At 43.4% G+C, this 27,938-nt stretch overlaps 1 protein-coding gene across 1 annotated transcript in view; it reads right to left on the reverse strand.

Annotated features, from left to right (window-relative positions):
* The window catches only part of LOC128443942 (A disintegrin and metalloproteinase with thrombospondin motifs 20), an 88,076-nt gene extending 62,358 nt beyond the window's left edge, over window positions 1-25,718 (reverse strand). Inside the window, exons 1-9 of the mRNA XM_053426177.1 lie at window positions 25,628-25,718; window positions 25,146-25,507; window positions 20,706-20,874; window positions 11,125-11,378; window positions 9,376-9,459; window positions 8,243-8,367; window positions 8,092-8,132; window positions 7,684-7,789; window positions 3,105-3,251 (exon numbers count right to left, since the gene is read on the reverse strand). Coding sequence (XP_053282152.1) covers window positions 3,105-3,251; window positions 7,684-7,789; window positions 8,092-8,132; window positions 8,243-8,367; window positions 9,376-9,459; window positions 11,125-11,378; window positions 20,706-20,874; window positions 25,146-25,507; window positions 25,628-25,718 — 1,379 coding nt within the window. The remainder of the gene's footprint in view (window positions 1-3,104; window positions 3,252-7,683; window positions 7,790-8,091; window positions 8,133-8,242; window positions 8,368-9,375; window positions 9,460-11,124; window positions 11,379-20,705; window positions 20,875-25,145; window positions 25,508-25,627) is intronic.
* Between the last annotated feature and the right edge of the window lie 2,220 nt (window positions 25,719-27,938).

Genomic DNA, 27,938 nt, shown 5'->3' on the forward strand with positions numbered 1-27,938 from the left:
CTCAGATGTGTTTCCCCCTGTGGGTGGTCTGTAGGGTTACCTAACAGGGAGACTGCCACTTGCCCTCGATGAGCCTGTCAGGAAATGCTGTGCTTGCTTCATGCTGTGAAACTGGTGTCAGTTGCCTCAGACTGAATAAAACAGCATTTTGATAAAGTCTGAAAAGGATCTTCATGCTGACCACATTTTATTCGAGGTGGAATCATAAAGCCCCTTGATTAAGTTACACTTCATTGGATGAATATAGACAGATAGTGCGTTAAGTCAGCCACACCCTGACTCATGACACAATAACCGAGACAATAAGAGCACAGCTGGACTAAATGTAAGTGCAGACACTCCACATTCAAACTCATCGGCCTTCACGGACCTGAAAAGGCACTAGACAAACACGCTAGCAGAGCGTGCTGAGCCTCAAAGGATCTCCTCCTTGTTTACTTTTGAAAAAAAAGGAAACTGGAAGTTGAGGCATGAATAGATGTGTCATTACACAACGTGTCTGCGCTGCACTGACAAATTTCATCCTGGGCCGGGCTGCTAAGGCACCTGCTCCATACACCACCAGCTGATGTGGAAGGACACATAATTACACGGGATTATCCTGAGTTATCGTCACTTTGTTTCTTTCCCCTTTCATTTGCAGCCGTGATGTAAGAGACTGTGGCAAACAGCGCTGGGTTTCGAGGGGATGACTGCATGACAAGAATGAATCCGCAGCAGAAAATACTATGAATGAAGACTGTGGAGGAACCTTTCAGGGAATCACACAGAAACTCCCATATTACAGCGTCTGCCAACAGTTGGTCATCTGTCAAATCAGTGTCCTGGAACCTAATGGAATTATTATTAAGACCAAGACAGACAGAGGATGGAGAGGTGGTCTCTGTGGTCCTGTTTTAAAATGTAATGTCTAACATATATACGAAAAATACAACAACATGATAGAGACTTGACTTATAAGATGACTTATACTTGGCTGTAGTGTGCTTGTCATGAAATAAGATAAAATTATCGTTTCCATGTTTAATATACTGGGCTATGGTTTTTGAGTGATGCATTGCTGGCTGAACAGTGTTTTATCAAACAGCAGCAAAGAGACTGCAGTATGCTGTCATGCAAGAGTTTTTCTCTGATGCCCTGTAACAAGATAATGACGGAGGTTTATTTGAATTTGAAGTGACACACCTATGGAAAAAGACCCGTCTTGTTTTTTAAAAGAATAATAGATTAAAAAAATGTCAATAACGATTTCACATTAGGGTTTTCAAGAATGGTTAGGCCAATTTCTGAGGTCGGGAATGGAAGATGACAGGGCGTGTCTCCTTCTTATGATCATGCGGCTTCAGACAGAAGCGGCAAACACAACAATTAGTGGTTGGCAGCAGGGGAGAAATTTGCATTTTACTTTTAGATTTGGATTTTATGGCTTAAATCAAACGGCACGGAGCCAGGGAGAGAATGAATAGCTGCTCTATGTAGCCGGCTGACGCATAACAACACTGCACAACAGCGGGACGCTTTTCATCAGTCCTCAGGTGCGGGAGTTCAGTGTTTACATTATTACAGCAACAGTGAGATAATGGTGGGGTGTGTGTGTGTGGGGGGGGGGGGGTCCTCAGCCTTTCTTTTTTTCAAACTAGTAGGTGAGTGGTGGAGATTGAGTTTGCTCTTCAGGGGAAAATGGGCAGTCAAAACACTGACGTACTTGACCAGGTCAGCCCACTGAGCAGGAGTGCTACTGTAGAAGTGCGAGATTGAATCAATGCTTCTCATTGTCGACTGGAGACAGACTTCAAAAGCACTTAGACTTTGGTCTCGAGGGCCTTTCCCACCGCTGTGGCTCCCACACTGGAGCCAAGTGCTACTTCACTTTCACTATACCTGCATTGTTTTTTTTAAATATCATGCATGTTAAAGTTTATCACAGAGACATTTGATGTTCACGTCTCTTGGCTTTTGAGCGGTAAACACAGAAACCCAACACTGCGGATATGGACCAGTCCTGATAATAAATAGATTCATGAAGATTGTGCTCAAATTTAGTCAAAATGTTCCGACCGCTGAACCTTGAGCTCATCACTGGAAACTATGCAGAGCGCAGCCTTAAAACTCCATAGGAGGCGTCACCAAATGCTGAGCCTTCAAGATGCATCTGGACCACAAGGCTGTCCTTTGTGAAGGCCTCCACAATTAACAGAGGAAAGGAGGCAAAGATTAAAGGGTCATGTCCAGGGAAGATCTAATTATAACTGACATTTCCCATCTTGAAGGAAACCCTTCACCAGGATCAGTGTCCATGGTGCTGGGCAAGGAGTAGGCGAATGGGCCATGGCCCCAAGTTACGAGTTCTGGTGTGAAAAGCAAGCGACTGACTAAGTGACTAAAGTACTATTAGCGCAGCATCTTGGGAGCAGGGCTCAGCCTCTGCAAGGAGACAGCTGAGGGGCTGCTGGAGATGTATCGCTCAGGTCAGCCAAGGAAGACCCCAGGATTCAAACAGGAAGTACTCTTTCAACACCAGGCAATAACAACTCCGCATAGTTTACATAGCGCTGACCTGTCTACAGAGCACTGCGAGAGATGTAGAATAACGTTGTTTAGATGGCCATGTCACAACAAGTAAAGTTAGTTAATGACAATCTTAAAATATGAAAAGGGATTGTGTGAGAGCTAAAAAGAAATTGAGTGGCATCACTTTCATTTTCCTGAGAAGAGACATAGTCGGTCATTTGTTTTGCTTTTAGAGTGTTTTGGTTTACAATGGGGCGACACGGTTTGAATCCCGGTTCGGCCAGGGTCTTCCTTTGTGGCATTCTCCCTGAGTTGGCATGGGCTTTCTCCAGGTAGTTCAGCTTCCCACCACAGTCACCTCACACAAGGAGATTGGGGTGAGGTTAATTGGAGACAAAATTGACAGTGTGAATGTTGTTCGTCTCTTTGTGTTGACCCTGCTGTATGCTAGCAACCTGTCCAGAGAGTACCCTACCTCTGATCAGATATGAGCTGGGAGAGGCTCCAACTCCCCTCGAAACCCTCAAAGAATAAACTGCTTAGATAGTGGACTGATCACTTTAAAATTGGCAAGAAGAGGTGACAGTACTCACTCCAAAAACTCTGTAATGTACTTGCGACTGCACTTCGACCATGACCAGGGATTGGTGTCGTAGTTGAGGGTGGGAGCCATGACGTGGTACTGGTGCTTCATGCCTGCCTCTTTACATTTTGGGTTGTCATCGTGGGGCATGTTGAACCTGAGAGGGAGAAAAAGGAAAAGGGGGGTTAGAAGTGGAGAAAGGGATATAAGGAACACACACAAAGTGATTATCAGCTGCTTAATGGCTCAGCCATAGAAAGAGGGATAAATGTCACAAGATTTACGTTCAGCCATTTGGGGATCACCCTGCCTGATTTTGGCTGCCACACATCTTTTTACATACATGTTCTCCGGAACATGTATACAGTAAAATCCTCAAAAAGGTTTCAATTAACCTCATAATGGCAGGTAGGCTGTGTAACTTTTTTTCTTTTTCTCCATCAATCAGCATCTATCTTCTCCACCATCATGGCCAACAGGCTAGAATCACCTTTAGCTCACCACTTGGAGGTGAGAGGTCACTATCTCAAATTCTCAAAGGGCTTAATGCTGAGTATACAGCCCACACATCACATAAGAACACAGAGGTTTTGAGAATTGCAACTCATGATTATTTTGATTATCATCTGTCATGGTGACATATTCAAAGTCTTTGGATTCCCTGCAAGTCAAATATGAAACCTGCACTGCTTTAAAACAGAACTGGAACCAGCACATATATGGAATTTTTTCCACATGAATGACTTAATAATCTTAAATGATTACCAAAATTAATATTTGGTTGCTTCCACAAACAATTAATCAACTAATTGTTTTGACATCAGGCATTATAAACTCACAGGAAGAACATCTGTATAAAGTGGAGAACACAGCTCAGCATTTGCTAATTAATGAGTTACTCCAGGAAGTCTGCTGTCAGCACTTTTCTTGAGTATGTCCAGAAGAAGAGTGCGATGTGGATGTTCTGTTTTGTGCTGCGGTTTGGCGTACGTTCATGGATACATGCAGTGCCTGCGCCAATGCGAGCATGTGTATTTATACACGCAACAACCCATGCAGCTGCATGATGTCTGAGGTGTTTACAACAGGATGTGGGCCAGTGCTGAGCTCCGGGCCTGTGGCTTAAGGTCAATCCATACCACCACACAAACAAGACCTAGCATGGCTGGCATGAGGCCCACCCTACAGGGGCCGAGGGCCTGAAGGAAAACACCCCGGCCATAATAAAGCCTCGGGCACAGTAATGAGCTCTGAACACACAAACCCAGGCTGCTGCCTCATGCTGACAAAAGCTAATCTGGCTCAAATGGTCTTTGCAAACTATTTTCTATCGCTTATGATGGCGGACAGGTGCATCAAGGTGATGCAGAGAGTCCCAGGCAGATAAATAAAAACAAAAGGCTCAATACTCTGCTGCAAAATAAAATGGATTTGAGACAAGCTCCAAAAAAAGTGATCTTACCACATTACGCTGATTTAGGCTTCAGCCATACTACTACGATTTAGTTTGAAAAAACTGTTTTCAAGCAACTCCACACTGCTGTTTTGGGTTCATATCAGTTATTATCTACGTCCAAACATACAGTATATCAAACACACCTATGAACACATATCACGTGACCACACATGTATACTGGGCATGTGTGTGCTGGAGCAGCAATGGCTACACATGTAATCAGTTGTATCATTGTAAAATGCAGAATTTTACTGCACCACCGCTGTTAGCAAAGACACCAGGGTCAGCAGGACTTGTAATAGATTATCCAAGTTGCATTTTACACTGTTATCCAAGGCTAACCCTGGATTTTTCTTCCAGAATGTGATAGGAGCATGACGAAGTGAAGTGAAGGCTACGTCATGACCAAAAAGACCCAATCAGTAAAAAGTTGTGAGTGTCTACCTCATCATTTCCAAACATCTCTGTTTCGGGACATCCAGACTAAAATGAAGCTACAGAGTTTTCAAGCTAAGATGAGGTCAGCATTTTAAACATCCAAACATTTTAGTGGCTTTAAAACTCCAGAGAACTGCTGACACCAGATGTATCCATAGCAGAGCTGAGGCATCTTTAAAGCCTAGAATTATGGACCTAGCCTTAGTTTATAAGGTCTGAGGACAACTAATGGAGATACTGGCTTGAAATCCTGAGAGCCTTTTAGTGTAATTAGCTTATAAATCAGGCAGTTTTGTGGCTCTCCTCATGACAACCTCAGGGGACAGATCGCTAAAGGAGTCAATGACAATGGGGGTGTACCGCCTCTGGCAAAAACTTATTGGCATCCAGAATGTCATCCTTTTAAAGTTCACTCGCTTTTATTAAAAGCTCTTAACAAAATGAAGTGCTTTGCTCTTTCCACATCGCAACCTTAATACCATGCTGTAATCCCAATGAGGTGACTTTCAGAAGGACATAAAAAATATTTCTGCTGAAAGGCTCATAAATAACATAAAGCGATATACTTGTTGGACCGACGACAACCTGAGTTTCTGCAGATTGGCGATAAAAATTCAAATGATTACTGCATCGTCAGTGGATTTCACCAGTTTGCTGCTCCAGGTGGATTTACCAAATAAAGAAATCCTCTTTGACAGCCCCAGTCATTTAATCCGCCTCGCTTGCTGATAAAATATGCGTGGTCAGAACAATGCCAGTGATGTTCTGTGGTGTAGCCTGTCATATCCTGCAGTCTCTTGGTAGCTCTCCTCATTCTCTTATGACGGATCAAAATGTCAGAAAGATTTGGTTTTCATCTAAGTCACTTGAAGTCTTGGCGTCATCAGATGACAAACTTGATGAATCCTTGTATGTGTCACCTTTATATGGCTGTTAAGTTTCACCGCCTCGCCCGAAAATCCCCATGATGGCTATTTGTACTCACACGTCTTTGCGGCCATCCAAGAAAGGCCTCCTATCCTTTAGTCTAAATCTTTCTTTAATCTGCAACACTCTAGAGTGGCTCCCACTACCTGACACCGGCTTTCCCAGAGCGCTAAACACCCGGGAGAGCTCGTGCCTGTGAATGCAGCGATTAACCACGCCAGGAGGCAGCGCCAACTGGGCCTCCAGCTGCTTGAACTTTAGCATAAACAGATACACACGAGACGCAAGCGGAAGAGGGCCCAGGGACTCGTCCATCTGGCTGCTGCTCTGCACTGGAAGAATGTGTGAGCGTGGACAGAGGCAGAAGAATATCTTTCATTCTTACCCCGAATGGCTCAAAAGCTCAAACTGACACTGCTCCTTTTTATCATCCACAAAAACAGAGAGGCAGACCGGAAAGAAAATCTGTCACTCACTTTCACAGCTACGCTCTGCGAGGGACGTGGGAATTTGTCTGGTTTTAAGAAATTGCCCACAATTGAGCTGGCAGAGACGGTAGAAAAGGTGTTCAAAGAAAAAAAGACTTTAGATCTGATGCAAATCAAGGTTCTAAAATTACATCTTAATGAAATCCACTGAACTACAAGACAAGAAAGAGGCCGCAGTGACTGATTTATGACAGCTTTACCTCAGATAGATGTTTAGAATAAACAGAGCCTCATATGACAGATAAAGTCATGTGTCTATGATTACGTGTTTAAGATTACTCATGCAAGGCTTTTTTTCTTCACATCATACATGTGGCAGTATTAGCTTGTTGTGAAAACACTGTCTGGCAGAGTAGCATGTTGTGATAACACTGCTTTACTAACTAACAGGCAAAGAAGTAGAATATGACGAGGCTGTCACATCTTCAGCTTCTTTTATAAGTCGTTGGCTGCTGATATTTCCAAGCAGGAGAAGATCAAGTCTTTTCTGAAAAAGTGAATATCTCCCAAATACTTAAGAGTACATTTTGTCTTGTTCTCTCTGATAAAGATCTCTGCATATTTGTCTTTGTAGAAAAAAACAAAGACTGCGATAAAGGGAGCTCCTCACCCCTAGAGAAGATACTGCTCCTGAAGCTTGGAGTATGATACTTCCTCAACATTGTGACGTCATATGACGGATATTTGCATAATAAACGCCAAGCAGTTACTCCACTAGTCCCTAACTAGGCCAGGTAAAGCAAGAGCAGAGTGCGGTATACGGTATCCTACATGCTGTGAAAGTGGTTGACAAATGACGACAGAGTGGGCCAGTCCAAGCAGACATGCCTTTCTTGGGAAACCAAGTGTTTCAGACAGAGGCTGAGAAGAGGAGCTGCAGCAATTGACAGTATGAAGAAAGTGATGATTTTCTGAACATTGGCGCATATAAAAGAAATGTAAATAATAAACAAAATCTAAATTATCACAGCACAATATGTCTTCTTTTAAATTATCTGGATTTTTCCACCTCTCAAGAAACAGCTCTGACACACAAGGGGTTAACTTCTTTTGCTGTAAAGCAAAGTAATATAGGCTGGCATGTTATTAGAAATCCAAGTTCTTACGTTATTATGTTTTGCACCTGTGTCTGCTGCGCCCTACGGCCCATGATAAGAGGGCTTTTGTTGGTCAAGTTTGGCTGCGAGTGGTGAGATAGGGTTTGTGTGTACAGTGTGTGTACGTGTGTGTGAATGGTGGTGGGGGGGCAGAGTTGCTACAAGATGTGTGCAACAACTTACACATGGCCAAGCTCATGAGCGATGGTGAAGGAGGCACTAATTCCATTTTCTTCACTGATGGAGCAGCTCCGGTACTGGTCGCACATTGTCCCCAGCTCTGCAAGCCCTAAGAGGTCACGTACACACATCGAGTCAAACACACAGATGCACATAAACACATACAGCGCAGTGCTACTTGAAAAAGAAAAATGCTTCTCAAGTGTTAAAGGCGATTAAACCATCCAAATTTCTGTTTTGTAAGAGAGATTAGCCCCGACATCGACTCCCTCCCTTCTCCCCACTCTACCACTCTGTTCTGTCACTCTAATATTATTAGCTGACAGCTTGCCATAAACTCATTACTGCACAGTTTATTGTAAAGCTAAATTGAAAGAGAGCTGAGGTAAAGATATTTTTGCAAAAGTTTACCTAACGTGTCACATTTGTCTTTCGCACGGCAGATGTCTTCCCTAAAAAAAAACCACACAAAATATACAATGATGTTAACAGTTGCTGAAAAGGAACATATCCTTGAGAAATTTGGTTTTGCATTCAAAGGGAAGAAAACGAGAGGTTGAACCTGGTGATGAGAAGTGCTGTGTCATGGTGAGAGGGATGGCTGTCGTCCTGGACATTTTGGGTCTGCTGCCAAACGCAGAAGTTGTGGAGAGTCGTTGCAGCGTTGAAGCTCACTGTTGGCCCTTCCTGTTTGGGTTGAAACACCAATGGGGATGTAACCAAGAAACTGGGCATACACATAATAATAACTGCTTAAAGTGATTACATCCTAACAATCTCCTATTTAGAAGGATACTATACCCTGCATTTGTCCGCTATGACTTTGGCAGGAATTACATAAGTTAAGGGTTAAGATTTGTAAACAGCTTTCCAAACAATTTTGGATTAACAATGTCAGCCTCTTGTTTTTAAATTACAAGTAAGACTACAAGTAAATATTGTATTCCCGTATAAATCCAAGGGTATATCAGGGCATACCTCTTGCACAAAGAGCCCATAAGAACAGCTGGAGCTTTCAGATAACCCAGTGGTTATATCGACTCTGACATGTTTGCATATGCAATAGTCTACACGATGGTGTTTCTTGATGAACGCATCCATCTATCATCTCTAGCGGTTATCCTTTGAGGGTTGTGAGGTGGCTGGAGCCTAACCCAGTTGACACTGGGCAAGAGGCGTGATACACCTTGGACAGGTCGCCTGTTTATCACAGGGTCAACATATAGTAACAAACAACCATTCACGCTTACATTCAGAACTATGGTCAATTTATCATCTCAAATAAACTTAATCAACCAGAAAAAACAATGCCCAACCATACCACCCCCTTTGATAAATCAAGCTCTTTACCCCTATTATCTTCTTTAATACCAAAGTGTTGAGTAAATGTATATATGAATATATAAATGTGTTAAATATATCAGGTTGTAAAATACTATTTATTTAATATAACTTTTTAGGATTCAGTCCCACAACTACAGTGAGTCTCCTCAGGCGCATTTGCAGGTAGCACCCTGCCTCTCTATAGTACCGTTTGTTTTCCAAGGAGACCTCTCTTGAGACTTGAGACTGACAAGGTTGATAGTGTCCTTTCATACAGGCCCCACAGAGAGAAGGCCAGGGCAGGGACACCTGCACTGACGTTACACATCTTTGAGACCTGGATACAGGCAGCATTCAATGTCCTGCACTCACCTGTTCATTGTGAACAAGGACGAGCTTGACAATCATGATGTTGATTAGGTTTCCTACGCTGGGATCCCTGTACACTGCTGCTACCTGTAACAAAGACAAAACACAGACAAAAAATGCAAACCTGCACCAACCTCAACCAGAGCAGAGAAACAGCGAGGGCTTTTATGGTTAAGCTCCATGGGGTTTGATCAAAACAGCAACAGTGCATTGAAGTCGAAAGGAGAAAAAGTCTGCTTCAGGGGTAAGTTTAATCAACAGGGTATTAAAACCAATTACAATCCCTCCACAGACCTTAGCAAAGGAACTATAAACTAAAATCTGGACCCAGCAACAAATGTGAAACTTCAGCAATACTGAGGTTCAGGGGCCTCTGTGAGGACAGCAAAACATTCTCTCTGCAGTTGCTCTGCTCCTCCTGCTGCTTTTCTCGTGCACCCCTGTCACGGTCAGCCAGCGGTCTCCTGAGGCCGTGTGCGGCCCCCTGACAGGAACTCATTAGTCCATTATAAACATTTAGCTTGTCTTAGCCTGGGGGGAGGCAAACGTGGCCCAGGCCTGTCCAGAGTGGGCAAAGGGATCTGTCTTTGCTCGCTCTTAGTCCAACTGTGACGCAGGACCGTCCTTTGTACACTGACTCCCAGTGTGTGTTGTTGTATGATCAGAGCAAAAGACTGACGTGAAGAGGGACTGCAGCCTGCAATAGGCCATCACCTCAGTATCCCACACAGCCAGCTAGCCAAAAGCTCAAGGTTTTATTTAACTTCAGGGACTGGTTTAAATGGTGCAGCTGATCAGTCTCTAACTTCCCTTCATCTGCGTAAACAACTTACTTTAGATCAAACCCAATGGATCAAACTTGGTACATTTCTCTATTCTGCTTAAAATTCTCAAATTATGTTTGATATGGTAAAATTAAGTGATTGACAGTCAATGTTAACTGGATGGGAAAAATGTGGTCCACCGGCACCACTGGTCTGCAGACATGTGCATGACAGACCTAATGTTTTGAATTTGGCAACCTAGCAATAGAACTGACCTGCACATTGTTTTTTTTAACACCGACTGTTCACTATCAGCCTCCCCTTAAGGATAACAGTCCACTGACAATCATTACTCCTTTATAAGTTAATGAGTTTTGTACAGGGTTCAGGCAGAGAGTACACACAGTTAAGTAAATCTAATAACCTGTTCAGCTTTGGCACACTCATCCACCAACACAGCTAATCTAATACATACAGAGAAAGTCAACCATAGTCAATCACTGGATTGATTGACAGTCAGCACTCCCAGACAGAGCTGGGACTCATAAAGAGCTCAAACTGCTGAGTCAGGATTTTACAATTGACTGGGCCACTTAGGCTGATGAAATGGTACTCTAAGGTCATACCAGGGTTTCAAAACTAATTATCCAGCACTAAAATCCACTGCTATTAACACAGTGACCTGGACTACATGATTCTGTTTGTGGCTGTGTTAAATGACACTATTCCTACCTCACTTGTTTCTACAAATAAAGTTTTGGTTCATTTGGTCTAAGTTTTGAGGTATCATCTTTTAGATAATGTTAAAACCAATATAATAAAGCTTAATATAACTTTTTATGCATTGAGATCTGTATTTAAAATGATAGACTCAGGGATTATTATCTTCCATCAAGAGAAGGTCCAATTAAAGTTACCAGTCTGTTGACTATTCACAGCAGCTGGGACCATGGACCAAAGACAAAATAATAATTTTTATTTTACTTACTACTGACATGATTGTTAGGATGTAGTGCTCTAGGTTGCGCCCATGATGACGGACCATTTTGGCATCTGCTGTCACCATCAGCTCAACGTAGCGGGGATAGGAGAGGAAACGCTTGTGTCTTCGTGGGGATCTGGGGTGTGCGCCGCTGGAGTTGTTTTCATTCAAGTGCTGCTCTTCTATTGTCACTCTGAGAGAGTCCAGCTCCTCTCCCATATTCCCTCTGCTCTCAAACGAGACTGGCCCCTGTGTGTTCTCTGTTTCAGGAAAAGAAGAAAAAAAAATCAGTTTGGAGTTGGATTGAAATTTGCAACTGATTCACCAGCATTTACAATTTAGGACCATGCCTGAATTGGAGGATCCATCCATCAATTCAGTCACTAGGGGCTGGAGCCAGCTGACGAGAGGTTGCCAGCCCATCATAGATCTGACATATACGCACTTACCTTGTCGCTTGACCGTGGGAAAAGTAAGCAGAAAATAAAATCCACAACCAAATGAAGAATGTCAGCTGACACACACCAGGTTCACGTCTGGTCAACTTCTACAATATCCGCACTACACAAACATGATGGACCCGCAATGCAGTTTGAGAACACAATGATGCCTCCAATGCATGTACACATGTGAGTCCAGCGATAAAGAGACAACCAACTCTCACATTCACAGTCTATATCTAACCTAACTGTAACGTGCTTGTCTTTTGACGGAGGGAGGAAGCCTAGGTACCTGTGACGCTGTACAGCGACATTCCTAACCACTGCACCAGCATGCCTGAATTGACCAAAAAAAACATAACATTTCACCACACTGGATTCCACTTTATATAATAAATCATGAGAGGGGGCATTGCATCTGCAGTTAAGGGTCGAAGGTTTTAGCATTGCAGATTTCCAATTGGTACAACACAGGCAGGCTGGAAAGAGGGAGGTCATGATATCTGCACTCCCTGCTGCCTGAGTGCAATCCATACAAACAGAGAAACTCAATGAACCCACTTTGTGACCCGGGTCATAACGTTATCTGAAAATTGGCCGAAATGTAGAAAGCTACACCGAAATATAAATAGATCTAAAGTATTGAACAAACAGATTGAAATAACACATTTTACAGACTCAAAGTGAATGCCTTAAGCAACAGCCTTAGAGGGAAAAAAAGAAATCACAGCCATAAAATGTTCATACTCAACTGGAATTCCCTCAGCTGAACTGCACGTGTCGAGCTGGCTATTATTATACATTCTTTCACCATGAATGAGTGCAGTTGAAAGAGGGAGACAGAAGCAGAAGCAGAGACTAGACAACTGTGAAGAGCATGTTTTATTGGGGAGAAAAAAGGAATCTCCAAAGTGGAAGTCTGATGCAAGCTAAATTACACGAACATGATGTTAGGCAACGTGGATGTTTCATCTGACAGAGTTTGGAAAAAGAGACAGAACTTGAGCAGGAGAGGGTGAATAGAACCTAATGATTAAATGGCCATGGTGTTGGGGTACAGATGTCTGCAAGGTCTGTCTGCAATTGACAAGCAAGTATGGTCTTAATATGAAATTAATAATAATATAGCACTTGAATGATATCCACAGCTTTTTGTGGTTAAACTGGACATTTGAGGACTAAGTACAGCCAGATTTGCACTGTGCAACCATATTTAAGAAGGGGTTGCTTGGAGAAGTTAAGTAAGGTGATGGAGAATGGACAACTGATATTTATGAGTGTGTTGGGCTTGTTGGAGGCATAAGGTCTACTGAGCGCCATTCTAGTTCACATATACCTTTTGTCTACTCTGTTACCTTATAAAAGTCTTACAAGAATCTGCAATCAAGAGAAAATAGTAATATAAATTAAACATCAAATAACTTTCAGTAATTAAATGACCGAGAGCGTTTATAAGCTAAGCATTGTTTGGAGTTCGTCATCCTAAACAACCTCCTCAGCTTTGGATAACCCGATTATAGAGAAGAGTTCCTTTGTCTTCTAAACACTCAATCTTTCCAGACAGCCAGACAGAGAGAGATTGTGTGGAAGTGTTAGGTCAGAGCGAAGCAAAAAAAAGAAGGACAACCCGTTGAGCACTCCCGAGATTATTCAAGCGATGCCCCCAGTGGGGACACAAGGCGGAGCGTGACTCCCTGGCACAATGGCACACAACTCTTGACGCCATGAGGCCCAGCCCCATGCCAGCGCCAACATCCAAGCCAGCGCCAAGCCTGTCTGTGCCCGTGCACACTGCCCAGGCGGCTGGGCCAGAACGGAGCTTTGTATTTTCCAGGAAAAATCTCTGCAAAGCCAAACCCACTCTGCTAAACCCCTTTAAACAGACTCATCACTGCAGACAGTCCGACATCAAAGGGATTATCAAAGAACAGTAGAGTATGTACGTACATCCCCAGAAATTGCTGTTCAATTTTAGAGCAAGTGAGTGTGAGATGAAAAAATAAATGAAAATGAGGAGGAGGTTAAAATGTGGTCTCTGTTATAATAGCCTTTGAATCAGTGCAGATTAGCCACACACAACCTTTCCCAAATCGCCTTAGGTTCAAATCCCCCTCTCACTAGGTAGTGAGCTGCTACTTACACCATGAGAAGACAGGGGTGACTGCCCTGAACCGCCCGACACACAGAGACATGACATCATTCCTCTTGGCACCAAATCAGCATCACTGACACATCTAAATCTCTGGGACCAATATTACCCAAGCATCAAAATGTGACACGTGTATTTTTACACCGACAAAAAATGTCATCAACACAAGACCATAAAACTAAACTTCAACAGTTCTTCATTAAGGCAGCCCCGCACGGCATGAGTGTTAGAAGTTGGCTGCAGAATTCACATAGCTAAAACAGACCAACCCACCACACTCACTTTTCTGCTCCAGCGCCTATTTGATTTATGAACTCTCAAAAGCCTTTTTATCATTGTGCCAAAGAATTATCACACACAATGAATATTATAAACAGTGTTAATCTAGTCATTCAATAACATGTTTGATCGCACATCTCAGGCGGTGCATCAGGCAATCAAGACTGAAATTTAGTTTGAATGCGCATACATGTTTACACTTGAGCGTTATCCAAATTCATTCATAAACATTAAAGTATGTAAGCATTTTGATGTTTGCGCATGCACTTCATGTTTGAGGCCATTCATGTACACGAAGACTGTCCAGCCTTGATGAAAGAGCTGCTCTTTAACTCTCGTTCAGTTCTCTGTCAGAAGTATCAATGCCAAGAGCTCAACAGTGGGGAACACACATTTCATTGTTGAACTAATTAACATTCTTTTACAATGGCCTGCTGAGAGTTAAAGCATCCCATTTCCCCGGGTGCCAGTTAAATAGACAGTATACCTTAGGGTGAGTATAGGTAGGGTCTTGGTTCTACATGAGGTCAGACATGGCTTGCTGCAGTTTTACTGACAGTACAACTCGAGTGGGATGATGTTGACACTCCAGCAGACAGAGGCACAATTAAGTGCAATTCTGTGGCTAGACAGAGAGAAGCGCAGGCAGCTAATTGTTGCTGCTGAAGAAGGCTTTTAAAAGTGAAGTGACATGGCTTTTGACCTCATTGGAAGACGAAGGGCTTTGTACACTTACAGTGCTCACAGAGTTCAGTTGTTATTTTCAGTTCAGAGACATGCTAAAGACAGCATGGCCGTCAGCTGAAGAATGTGTTTGGAGTAGCAGACCCCCTTCGAGGAGACAAAACACGGCTAATGGATCTGGACTCATGACGATGGTCAGGGGCCTGGAGTGTTTTCTTTAGTCAGGATCAAACTAAGACGCCTCTCACTTTCTGCTTTGGAGAAAGTTGTCCCCTCACCAACCTTGATCAAGGCTGCACAAACCTTTAAGATTGCTGTTTGAAAAGCAGAAATTGTTTAAAAATCTGTGCATGATATTGGACAATCATCCTGAAGACCAACTGTAAATAGATGTTAGACACATTTAGATGGAGACCAATATTTTAATATTAAACCAAAAAGACAACAATCTGAATAGGAAATGTAAACAGCATTTCCTGATGATCTTAATCTGAATAGGGACATTCTCAAAATAAGGAATTAGTATTTGTCACATTATGTAGACAGGTATGCGCAGGTAAATTCTGTTCTCATTATAAAGTTCGATTGGAGTTCTCAAAGGATTTTGCAGTGTTGACATTTGCCATTTTTGCACGCTCATCTCAATATGTCTAGCACCTTATTCGGTGAAGTCTAAATAACACAGCAAGCTTGGTAGATTCAACAGAGTAATTAGTATTGCTCATCCATCTCCTGTATTTTCAATCAAACCAAAAACCAAGTTGAGACCCCGACACAGTGGTTTCAACAATACCTTTGCCTTGACGTAGCCAAAGCAGGTCTCCAGTTTTGAGTGACGTCTGGCCTCTTAGATGATTAACAGCCAGAGCCGCAGGCGATGACACCGATGCTTAACTGGCCACTGCCTCTCCCCAGTACATCTCGATGGGAAATTGTCGCTCACCTGTCACCCACTCTCACCTCTGACTGTCAGCCATGCCACCACGCAGTCAGTCAGCTGTCACTCAAGTTGCGCTAACCATTCCAATCAGCCGCCACCTGTTAAGAATGCCCAGACAGTAGACAGTGGCAGAAAATAGCCACAGCTGGAATTTGTGACGGGACCTCCTGAGACAACACATAGAGTTCAATGGGGCTGAAGCCTCGGGCTGGGCAGACACATGGCGGTTACTAAAGTTATAGACTGTCTATAGCTGCCCAGCCCTGTTCAGCCCTGTCCGGAATATCTGTTATCTTAAAATAAGATGACAACGAGTGCAATGGACCATGTTATTAGCCGCTTGCTCTATCTGTCATGCAGTGTTATGAAATATGAGGCGATGATGAGACAAAGAACCATGCTTGTAGGGAACACTTATAAACATCTTGGCTGAAGAGTCCGCAGTCAGTGCATAGTAAATCCCATTCCAACTCACTGACAGGTGTATTAATATCATCGTCCTGGTGTTCCAACAAAAATGCAGAGACCATTCAGGAGAGCAATCAAAAGACATAAGAAATGCTGGTCCTTTTTGTATCCAGGCCAATAGCAAGGCAGTGGGGGATAAACCTACTTTAGAGAAGCAGGTGTAAAAGCAGAAAGGCGGGCAGTGGGAGATCAAGAAAAGGCTGGGGCCACTGCCAAGCTCTGGAGAAAGATCGACAGGCACATGCAGCGCAGGCCAGGATTTTATTTAAACACACAAAGAAAGAAACCCCTTTCTCCATTCCTCTACATTGCTCAGTCAGCAATTCCCAATACTCTGTGGGACACTTGGTCAACTGACGTGGTGCCCTGATGGATCCAAACAAACCCTCACAATCACACGACCTCTGTGCATGCACACAAAAGCCCAAAACAAACTTTTTTGACAAGTGACAATAGGTGCTTCCTGTTGGAGGAGGGCTAAGTCCGTCCAGGGGGCATGAGCCTAAGCCTTTTGAAAGATCCACAACATGTAAAGCCAGAGCCTAAAGGTGAGAGAGGTTGTCTGACTGATCAGTTCATCTCACCCTGGCTGGCCACCTTTCCTGACCCCCAGTCAAGAGTCAGAGTTAAGACGGGAACAAAGAGCTTAATGTGCACAGACTCATAGTTCCAACTGAGTTCCAGCAAACAAGTCAGCAAACCCAGCAACCACGCACCTCTAGGAGGGGAAAAACTCAAGGTCACATCCACCCGTCCAGTGAGTGAATCCAAACAAAGAGGGAAGTGAGGTCACAATCAACAAGTGCTTCCATTCACATACATGAAAGCGCAAAGGGAGAGCGGGCAGTGATTCAAGTCGGCTAGTTCAAACCCCAGGCGGGGGAGGGCATTTTTCCATGTAAATGAACCCATTGACCAAAAACCTGATGCTAGCATTTGAACTACCATGTATACACAGTGGGCACCAAGGGGGGAATCCTATACAATGATTGTGTTGAGGGTCAGGGGGCACAGATGCCATGTGTGCCAAGTATTGCCACATCAAAGGAAGTCACTTCGCTGTCCGAGCTGCCCTCAGTTAGCCACCAAGGAATCGTGTGAAACGCTATGGAGCCAACAGAGGAACATTGATGTTTGGATTCTCAGCTGGTAATGTTTGCTGTCAAACTGTCTTTATTCAACAAACTGTTACTAATTCAGACAAAATATGACCGCCCCCAGCTTGAGACTTGCAGCCAACAACTGTGAGAAAAAGATACCCCCCCCCCCGTGTCTTTAGGAGGGGGATTTTTAGAAAGCAAAGGGAAAAGAATTAGAGAAGAATCTGCCCCTATCTGCAGCCACCCTCATCGTTGTGGTTATCTCTATTGAAGGACGGCACATAGATTCACATGCAAGCTTGGAGACAGATACCATGCAGAATGTGCCATTAAGGGTCGGCGCTGTGCTGTGAATTGAGCTTGCTGAGCGTCTTCCCCCAGAGGCTCTTAAAAGCCAAAACCAGGCAAAACAAGCCATTCTGCGACTTTAAAACATTAATCACCCACTCAACAGTTATCTACTCCAGAGGTATTCTAAACAGCAGGGAAGCCACCCAGGTTGGCTGACAGAGGAGATAGACTTGTACAGTTGCTCACAATGTCAGTCAGTGAGGCCTAATAAAGATATCCAGATTATTTGATGCAATGTTGTATCTCTGATTAGCAATCTTAGTCTGACACTTGTGCATTTAAACAAAAAAAGACAACTGTTATCTATTTAACTGCACATAGAGTGATAGTGCAGTGCTTTGTCGACAGCGCATGAACACACACAACATGAAAAAAAGCAGCTGAAGACAGGTACATGGCCTTTTCATAACTGCTGAAATAACAAAACATAATTTTCCATCAAGGTCACACTTTAAAAGCCCTCATCATTGCACTTCTGCCTCTGACACTTCATAGCCATGATGGCAAATGTGCAAAAAAGTCAAGTATTTGTACATGTCAGGAAAGACAAGTGCAACATTTGACACAAATTCTCTGCTAAATTGTTTCGTGTGGAAACATGGTCTTCCTCTCCTTTCAACACATCTTTCCATGGTCTGCAGACACTGTACAAACTTTGGAAACTCTTACTGCATTCGGATACAGAAGTCCCAGTTGTTTTGGCACCGACTGTAGTGAACTCGGGCATTACTACACAACATCATATCTGAGGGAAAGGCTTATCCCAAAAGAGGCACTGTATCTTTCTGCCGACGCACATTTTGTTTCCTTGAGATCTTGTTGATAACGGGTTGAAACACAGCTTGTTTCGTGTATCTACAGAGGGTTTCTTTTGGGGCAGAGCAAAGAAAATAGGGGATTTCTGAAAAATGACTGCAGCATGACTTAGTCCTTCAACAAAGTATTTACAGATGGGAGAGACTGACCAGCTAGCAGATTGGAAGCATTGGTGCCTATTCAGTATTTTCAGATGTGTGGACCCACAAGGCCTCTTAACCTGTGAACCTCTTCAAAGTCTCAAAACTGCCAAACCCCTCAGCACTCAAAGTCCAGCTCCCCATTTTGATTTAAGACGAGTCCTCTTCAGACCATAATGAAAATAAAGCGGTGAAAGAAAGAAAGAAAGCTAGAGGACCATAAGATAACTAACTCTGCCAAATAATGTTTTACAGATCTTCAAAAAGAGGACTTACTGGAAGGGACACTTCATAAGCTGCCATTGAGACATTTTAATCAGTTGCATTGCCACTTTGAGTTGGCACACAATATAAAATGCCCTTTCACCTTTACTGAAGTGTGCAGTCCAAATATGATGCCCATAAAAGATTCAGGTCTTAATTCCTAGATTAACAATGATTCTACTTGGTGGTCCTGAGATCCTCCACACTAAGGACGTCCTGTGGGGATACACAGAGCTACTAAGTTTCCCAAGGAATTTAACCCATAAGTCGTTAGAGGCAAGTGTTCAAATACATAACCAGGAGCAGCAACTGTTTTGCAAGTAGACATATACGCACCATGCCAGTGTTTATATCTAACCTGCTAGTAGCAGCGTGTACTGCACTTCTTCCCATAAAAAGACAAGACAGGGTTGTTAGTCTTGGCTCGGTGAGGCCTTCAAAGAGCCAATTTATCATTGCATCTGGAGAGGGGCCTATCTGATAGGGCTGAAGAGCCACAGCCTGGGACACCTCATAGTCCTAAAGCAAACCCCACTTGGTTCTTTTAATCCTTCTGCTCATTGTTTAGCTGCGGCCCTTCTTTGTTGAAGTCCTACAGGTGTCACGTCTACATATGTTGGGGGAATTACAATTTTTTTCTATGCATCGTGATGTGGACGTGAACGACTCTGCATCGATGCAGAGACAGAGCATAATCCATACTTCATTGTTGCTTAAGAAGCGACGCCGAGCCTATCCAGGAATATAAATATGAATTCAGCAGTTTTTCAAAAACTGCAACATTCTAAAATACTTTTGTAAAGAACAAAATCATGTATGCTAGCGAAGAAGCACATCTCTAGTGGTCATAAAAGTGATAAAAAATGTATCATGTACAGAAATAAAATTCTTTGATGCATTCAGACGCATCAATAATTGTTTTATAATCGAATCGTAGCCCTCTGAATCAGAATCGAATAGAAATCTACTGTTTGTAGATGTACACTGACTAATAATAAGTTCTGCATCGTTTATTGGTTCATGCTTAGGTTAAAAGTCTAGATCTATCTCAAGAAGTGATAAGTCGAAATTCAACAAAAACTGGCAAAAGCGTAAAGATAATTCCATGGCAGTGGATATCCCTGGCACCTCAGAAGTCAGGAGTCATTCAGCAAGCCTACACTCATCCGTTTCTTAGGGGAGAGTATATTTAAAAGTGCCTCAGAGTGGGGGGCTGAGAGACCCTCGAGATTTCTCAGCCTCTGTCTACCACACACAGACTGAGTGAGTGAAAGGACACAGCATATTAAGGGGGTATTGGCCTGTGCCATCAGGTCAGTCCAAGTTCTTTAAACCGCCGCCGCACACAATGGTTACCACCAGGCGACAATGGCCGGGTTCAGACAACAAGCAAATCAAGCAGCCTGTACATAAAAGATTTATTGCATCCAACAACAAAGGCCGCCCACGGAGCTCCCTGCAAGGACAACTCTAAGGCCCCTCCGTCGCTGTGAACTCCACTCGGTCACCCGGCTTTCTTTTGAGGGCCTCTCCACCGCCCAAAGGCCTCCACCATAAAAATTCAAATGATATTGGGGGAACTCTCGAGCAGCCTCCCAAGCAGAAAACCTCTCCACTTCTTTTCATCAGAGCCGCGACCTAAGAGGTGAATGTTTCTTCTCTATGAGTTCTCAGCCTTAGGATTGAATGTTCAAGCATAAGTGGAGTAATAACATCAGGCAGTGCTGGAGTTTAATTAAGCTGAGGAGTTTTGAGCAACACCCCTCTATCAAGGCTGAACTCTTTTGGGAATCCTTCAAGCCAAAGATCGTGACTGAGTGTAATTTACATTTTATGCAGTGTTTATTGCTCCGGCTGAGAAAGTGAACACAGGTCATCAGGAGTGAGGTGTTTGCGGGTGAAAGTCAGACAGACAGCGGTTATAGGCAGGATAGTTAGTCAGTCGTAGTCTGTTACCTGAGGCAGCACAGGGCTCTGTGTTGTTGCCAGTACTCGAGATGTTCCTCTTCCTCTCATGTCGATAGACCAGATGAGGTTTGTTGTTTTCCTCGACATATTCTTCCCCATCAGCATTTAAAAGAGGTTCCAGGAAATATTCACCGTGTTGTGTTGTAAAAGTTCCAATCTAGAGCAAAAACAGAGACATCATTGATTAGATATGTGAGAAAGGCATGCACTTGTGTGTGTGTGCAGACTGTACAGTATATGTGCAGGTTTAGTTTACAGATGGGGGCATAGTTTCATTTAAATAGCTTGTGGTGTAATTGCAGTCATTCTGTTTTGCCCTTGAGCACCACTGAGCACATTATTTCCATGCCTTTGAACGAGCTCTGTCTTTTGACGTCTGCACATGAAAAGAACATGCTGACTCAGACAAAGGTCAGAGAATACCTGTAACAGTTCACTGTCAGTCATTGTTGAAACTGAACCCCAGAAGACAATTGTGGAACATTTGAAGCCTTTTTACACCTTTATTGACAAACAGGTGAGCCATCAAATGTGCAGTAAGCCTTGTCATACTTTTATGAAGTAGTTCTTATTTCAGAGCGCTTTTTATAACTGTGAAAAATCACATTTCCCATTACAGCCTGACACTGGGAGGAGTGACATCATCATACATGGACAGAGCTGCTGACAGAGGAATGCTAATATTGATTTGGCAGCTCAGTCCCTCACAAAGCTACTTAGCTCACTTGGCCATGAGGAACAAGGGTGTTTGTATGGTAATTTCATGTGCACAGTTAAACAGGATATTGAACGCTGGAATGTTATCTTTACGGCAGCATTATTCCACAACCCTCCGCGCAAGTGATGGACATTTGGCAATGGAAAACATACAAATCGGATAAGGGAAACATGTACAAACTGCACCTTGAGTCTTCCCCCCTTTCAAAGAGTGAAGGATTAGTTGGCTTGCACATATATCTCATGCTTCCTCGAAAGTGCTACAGGCCTTGAGTGTTCCATGTGTTCATTGCTGCTTATTTTAGAGTAAGATGTGCCAATGTATTGGATATACACTTTAGTTAAAAGGAAAGAAATAGAATAAAAAACTAATAATTAAAACTGCTGAAAAAATAAAAGAGATAGTTTTAAAGATTGCCCCTTGAACACAAATCTATTTTCCTAATCTTATCTGAGGACATAATGTGTAAATTTAGGGAAGCAGTTCACATATATTACTATTAGCAACCTGCAGATTCCACACGTCCGTCTGTGTGTGCCGAGCATATCTCGAGAATTCATCAGCTTCACAGTTCGTAAATGTGTTATTAAGGGAATGTTGAACGTTGAATTTGGGTAAATTTTGATTAAACAGACAACCAGCAGTAGCAATGACGTTGATCGAAACAACTGTCCGTTCACGACAACGGCAACAATTATGTATTCTCAGTTCTCCAGGGTTCTGCGTACTAAGTCAAGCTTTACTGAACTTTGAATAAGCAAGTTCATATCTTTGGAATAAATGAGGAAAATGGTTCAGGAAAAGAATTAATTTTGTGGCTCAAATTTCACAGATATTTTCAACTTGTTTTAGGTCACACAACATTACGTTAGGAGTGATCCAGTGTTAAAGAGCATAACCTTAATTATGAATCACTTACAATAACACATTTTCTCTTGTCGTATGAACCATATTATATGTAGACACAGCGAGATACTGTGTTGAGCTTCAAAGTTAATCACTGATCTTCGAAACACCAGTCGATGAATGGGATTGCCCAACTCTCATGGAATTTAAGAAGTTCAAATTCCCTTTTTGGGGCCATTTAAGGACTTTTAAACCATATTGGGTCTGAAAACATTCTTTTTTGCTTTAATGGGTTGTGTAATTGTAAACATTTGTCAAATAATTTCTGCATGAAACCACTTTTTTCACCCAACATGAGAATGTTGCAGCCTTGTTGTTGAACTAATCTAAACATGATGGATGATTAATACAGACTAACAACTGGTAGATGTTTACCTGTATCTTGTAAATCACTATCTATGGTCAGTTAGCTTTAATTGGATAATTATGGCTGAATCTTTCTGAGGTTTTCATGTGGTGTTGACTGAAGGCCGAACAGACAGCTGCTCTGTTTGGAGGAGGGCAGAGTTTCAGGGTTTCCCAGCATTAGCTCAGCAGCAAATCTGGCAAACATCTGAACAGACACAATTGCTGCTGTTCAGTCGTGGGTTCTGAACTGGACTTCACAAGTGAAGAACTTCTATTAGAGGCAAGGACACACTTAATGATATGGATGAAATGACCGCTGGCCCACATCTGTTTTATAAAATCCCACACACTCAAATCCGGCAGTTGCTGCTGAGTCATGCGGACGTATAACATACAGCTGCAGTCAATCTCTACAGTTAAATAGGACATAAAGGCGTCATGAGCCTGATCTTTGCACAGAGGTACTGTACATCACTTGGTGCTGTAATGAAGGCAGCCTCATTTCTCAAGACAGAGTGACTCAACACACATCCTCTATTATGTCAGTGGATTGAGAGAATGAGCTTGTTCAGGAACTAACATTTCCCACACTGTGAGCAATCCTTAAGTCCCCCAGTAGCTTCATTGGCAGCTGTTCTCTTAACACGGCATTTCTCCCCTTTTCTGCCCATCATAGCTCACTTTGAAAAGGCCAAAAGCCCCTAAACACTACCCCCTCCAGATTCCCCCCCGGGGATGGCTTTGAGCGACTCTGGACGAAGGGGGAACCTGCTTTTTTCCAGAATGATCCCTTTGTTTTAGGGCTTAATTATTCCTAAATGACCTCATCCCAACAAAATGTGCCTGGCCATTAAGGCCCAATGATCAGATACCGACACATTTATGACCCAATAGCCTCTGGGCTGTCTCTTTTGTCCTGTCATTCTCAATGAGTGATGGGCAAAGATTGCTTGAGAAAGGCTGCAAACTAGTTTGGATAAGCGAGTCATACATCAAAGATGAGCAGTGTGCTAATTAAAAGCTTATTACCCTGATAATTCCAGCATACCTCGTGTCTTTGATTGCTACACAAACGCGACTAAACACTTGTGGAGGTATCTTTTCTCAAATGCCAGACTAAATAGGAGTTTATCCCCACTAAGAGATAAATCCGAATCATTTTTAATCATTACATCATGTTTCAAAAGAAGTGCAATCACCACATGCAGTGTGAATGTTCTAGTTCTAAAAGCTTCAAAGTGCAGCTGACGCCTATTTTGTCACATGCTATCCTGGTACTGTACGCAGTGCACCTATCTAAAATAAGGATTATGTCACCGATAGATGTTATGATAGGGAGGGAGACTCCAGGACCTCCTGTCTGTGTTGCAGTGGCCAGCCCCCCCCCCAATCATTACCACCACCACACAGATACCACCACAATCCAGCTGGCGCAACTGTGGTCAAACCCCTGCCCCTGGGCCAGTGACCTTCTGTGACCCAGGAAGTCATTGCCTTCACCACTTATTAGATTGTCTCGCACCGGAGGCAGCCAATTAAATAACAGGACTGTAAACTCATTATTACCCAATAACTCCATTAAAGCCCCATACGATCTTAAAGATGTGCTAAAGAGCAATCCAAAGGCAAACAGCTGCTTTAGACTGATGACCACGTCTGGAGGCTGCAAATGATGATTACTTGTTGTGTTGACAGCTGATGTGATGATTTTAAGTCAAAAACTAACAGCTCCCATCACAAGTGGTCAGAGCCTGACAGAGGTAACATCTTCAAACAGAAACCCAAACCCCAAAGTAGGATAAGTACAATTTTACATAAAAAGCAGCAAGGTGTCTGATTGGAGGAGCAAATGTTTGGAATTTGCCAATACAACAATATAAAAAAACATGAATATGTATAATATTCATCAATAGCAATATAATAACGGTTCAATATGTATTGATATAATGCGCATTGTGCAAATAAATAAATTAACACTAATTGATCTACCTCATACTGGTAAAACGTTTTGCTGCTATTTATAAAACCACAACCTTCAATTTGAAGCCCAAAGTTTTAATAACGTAACATTTACCGCAAAAAATTTTTTTCTTCATATAATTTTTTGCCAAATTGCATAGCCCTATTAACTGATTACTCCACAATCAAAACTCTCCCCAGTGATCCAGCACAGAACCACAACCCCGGTGGCAGCTGATCAGTGTCGCTTGCTCAAGAGCACTTGAGCAGAATGGATGTCCCACTCACTTAAGACTGCAGCATACTGATGCCCAGGCTGCACCGAGCAACAGCAGCATCAGCCCAACAGGTAGCAGGACGCAGAGTCCACTCTCCTCCTCGCGAGTGAGACATGAGAGCACCAGCACCGGGGGGGGGGGGGGGGGGGGGGGGGGGGGTCGCATGCACAGATGCACACCGTGTAGAACCACACGTTTGAGACGAGGTTTGATACTCACAAGGCCAGTGCACAGGCTGAACACCGCGGGGTACTCGCTCTTGGCGTTGACGTGTCCGCTGAAAAAGCAGTGGCGCATATCGCTCGGGTCGCGGGCGTCCGTGTCGTTGCCCTGTCGCGCGCCCAAGTGGGTGACCGCGTACGAGGGCGCGATGAAGCCGGAGTCCGCGGTCAGGTTGAGATGGAAGCGCTCCCCGAACGCGTCCACCCGGTAGAGAACCCGCGGAGCCGACAGGTCGTCGCCGGGAGCCAAACTCCTGCGTCTCCTCCGGTAGTGCAGCGCGTGGGGGAACGACTCCCCGAAGTCGTTCAGCCGCAGCGGGGTGATGATTTCATACGATGACAGCCGCTTGATGAAACTTTCTGCAGAACACAAGAGCGGTCATTTAACACCAGGCTGCAGGCTGACAGCCCCGCCGCGCACATCTCCCCCCGGGAACCGGTGTCGGGCGCCTCCGACACGAACCGGGGCAGAACTCTTACCTTGTTTCGGATGCAGTCGGTACTGCAGAGTGTCGCGGACCAGTGCTGACAGATGACACGTTAGTCCAAGCAGCCACATTGCAAACTGCATGATTTCCCCCCGCGACGAAACCCCTCCAAGGCAAAGTACCCTCCGTCCCTGCCGAGCGAGCTCCCCGTGCTCCCTCTCCCTTTCCCCCGGCTTGTCAGCGGCAACAGGTCGCGGGCTCCGCGGAGGAGGCTCTGTGCAGCGCAAGTCTCGCAAAGTGCACTGGCCTCATCGCATTGCTAAACCTGCATCCACTACCCCCTCTCTAGACTACGGCTATTTCTTATGACACGTTCATCCCCCTGACCACAACACACACAAAAAAAATGTGCTGCCTAATGTAAACTGCAGTCGATACTGAAGGGAGGGATCTGTGCCAAGTACGCTTTCCCTCAGCCATCCCTGGAACACCCCGTGCGCCCGAAGCACTCACGGAGTCCGAAGCAACGCCCCCGTGTGCGCTCCCGAGCCAATGGAGAGTGCGCCTCCACCACCACACATGGGCCAGGCTCCAGTGCTGCAGAGCTGGGAAGACTGGGATTACACTGTAGCAGCAATATGACCATCAGGACCTCAGGGTTTAAGGTTTGTCCTCTGCAGAGGTGAGGCTATAGTGTAAAATGTGACTGACACACCTGAGGAAACTACTCTACCACACAGTTCTATTGTTAGTTCTCCTGTGATAAACACAACAAAAGTGCTTTACATGAGGGCTTGTGATGCATCTGAGGTGGCAAACACTGAGTTCATATTTGGTTAAGATCATATAATGTAGAACTATGGATATATTGGACTACATCAGCTGCATGGATCAATATGTCAGCTGATATTAACCTCTGTATCTCAGGTGATCGAGCACATCACCCACTGACCAGAAGGTCGGGGTTTGATCCCAGTCCTCCAGCATATTTTCCAGTCCACATGCTAAGGTGTCCATGGGCAAGACAGTGAACTCTAACTGGCCCCTGATGGCTGCACGTGCCGTCATTGCGAGAGAGAGCTGCGTTGTGCAAATGGCGGAACGTGACCGGTACAGTATAGAGCCTTGAATGCTCAATAAGATGAGGACAGCTGTATTTAAGTATCTGTTTAGCATTTACATGTATGAGACACTTTAATACGTCCATTTATATAAATAAATCGTATTCAAAATCCCACTGACATTTGAAACAACGCTAATAACTAATAATCCGATCTTATTATCTTTCTCTACAGCATGCCATGTGACTTCATTGACACATGTTTACAGTATATGTGGCAGTTCATTTTAAATACAGTCTAATATTGCTTATTCAGCCTGATGTTCAGCGGCTAAACAGAGGTCATGAGGCAATAAGCTCAGATATTAGCAGCAGGACAGAGAGGATTGGATGCTGTAGACGTTTTTAGACAGCAGAGATTACAAGTTGTACTCTGAATCTTCAGAGTACAACATTAGGTAAGTGTTGTTTACTTCCTTCCCTAAAGTCAGGGAGGTCTCAACATCCTATAGAGACGTTTGTAGTGGATCCAGATTTGTGTTGGACAATAGAAAATAAAACGTACGCACACGCTTCATTTAGTTCATAGAAAGAAATGATGTAACTCACAAACTCGTGGAACACATGCTCACCCAGATGTGTCACTACTTCAGCCCTCCACATGTGATTAGTGTTTGTGAAGGGATCTGAATTTCAGATTCAGTCATTGCGTCGCATTTGCAATTTCCAGCAACAGTCTGTTTGGAGGTTTGTTTTTCTTTTTGTTTAATGAGATAATCAGAAATCAGATGGTTTCGCTCAGAGGTGATGACAGTGTGTGAACCCTGTGACTGTTAATTCACTAATGATTCATTTTCTGCTTCTACATCTCCAGAGTATGTGATGTGTGTGTAGGTGTGGAGAATGTGAAGTTGTGTTTAAGGCAGTCCTGACTGTCCTGTGTAACCAAAGCAGAGACTAATGTAAAAAATTGCTGTATAGAAATACATATAATAATAAAGAATTTGTTAAATTGTTTTAGTAACTTCCACAACACGGTTGCTAACAGGTTTGTTTTTCCTACAATAAATGACATATGTTTATGTAATAAAAATAATATCAGCAGGGATATCAGATTTATTTAGCTCTCGGTATTGAGCTGAATAAATCTATTATCACTAGTGGTAAATAGTTGCTTTTTACATCACCACTTGAATGTATCAAGGTTTTATTTCAGGTCAGTGTGTCATTATGTCAATCTTGAGATAAACTAAAATAAATAAAGACATGTACAACGATGAGTTTCATAAAGGAAATGTTAATT

Source organism: Pleuronectes platessa, chromosome 7, assembly GCF_947347685.1.
Source record: "Pleuronectes platessa chromosome 7, fPlePla1.1, whole genome shotgun sequence".
Taxonomy (NCBI): domain Eukaryota; kingdom Metazoa; phylum Chordata; class Actinopteri; order Pleuronectiformes; family Pleuronectidae; genus Pleuronectes; species Pleuronectes platessa.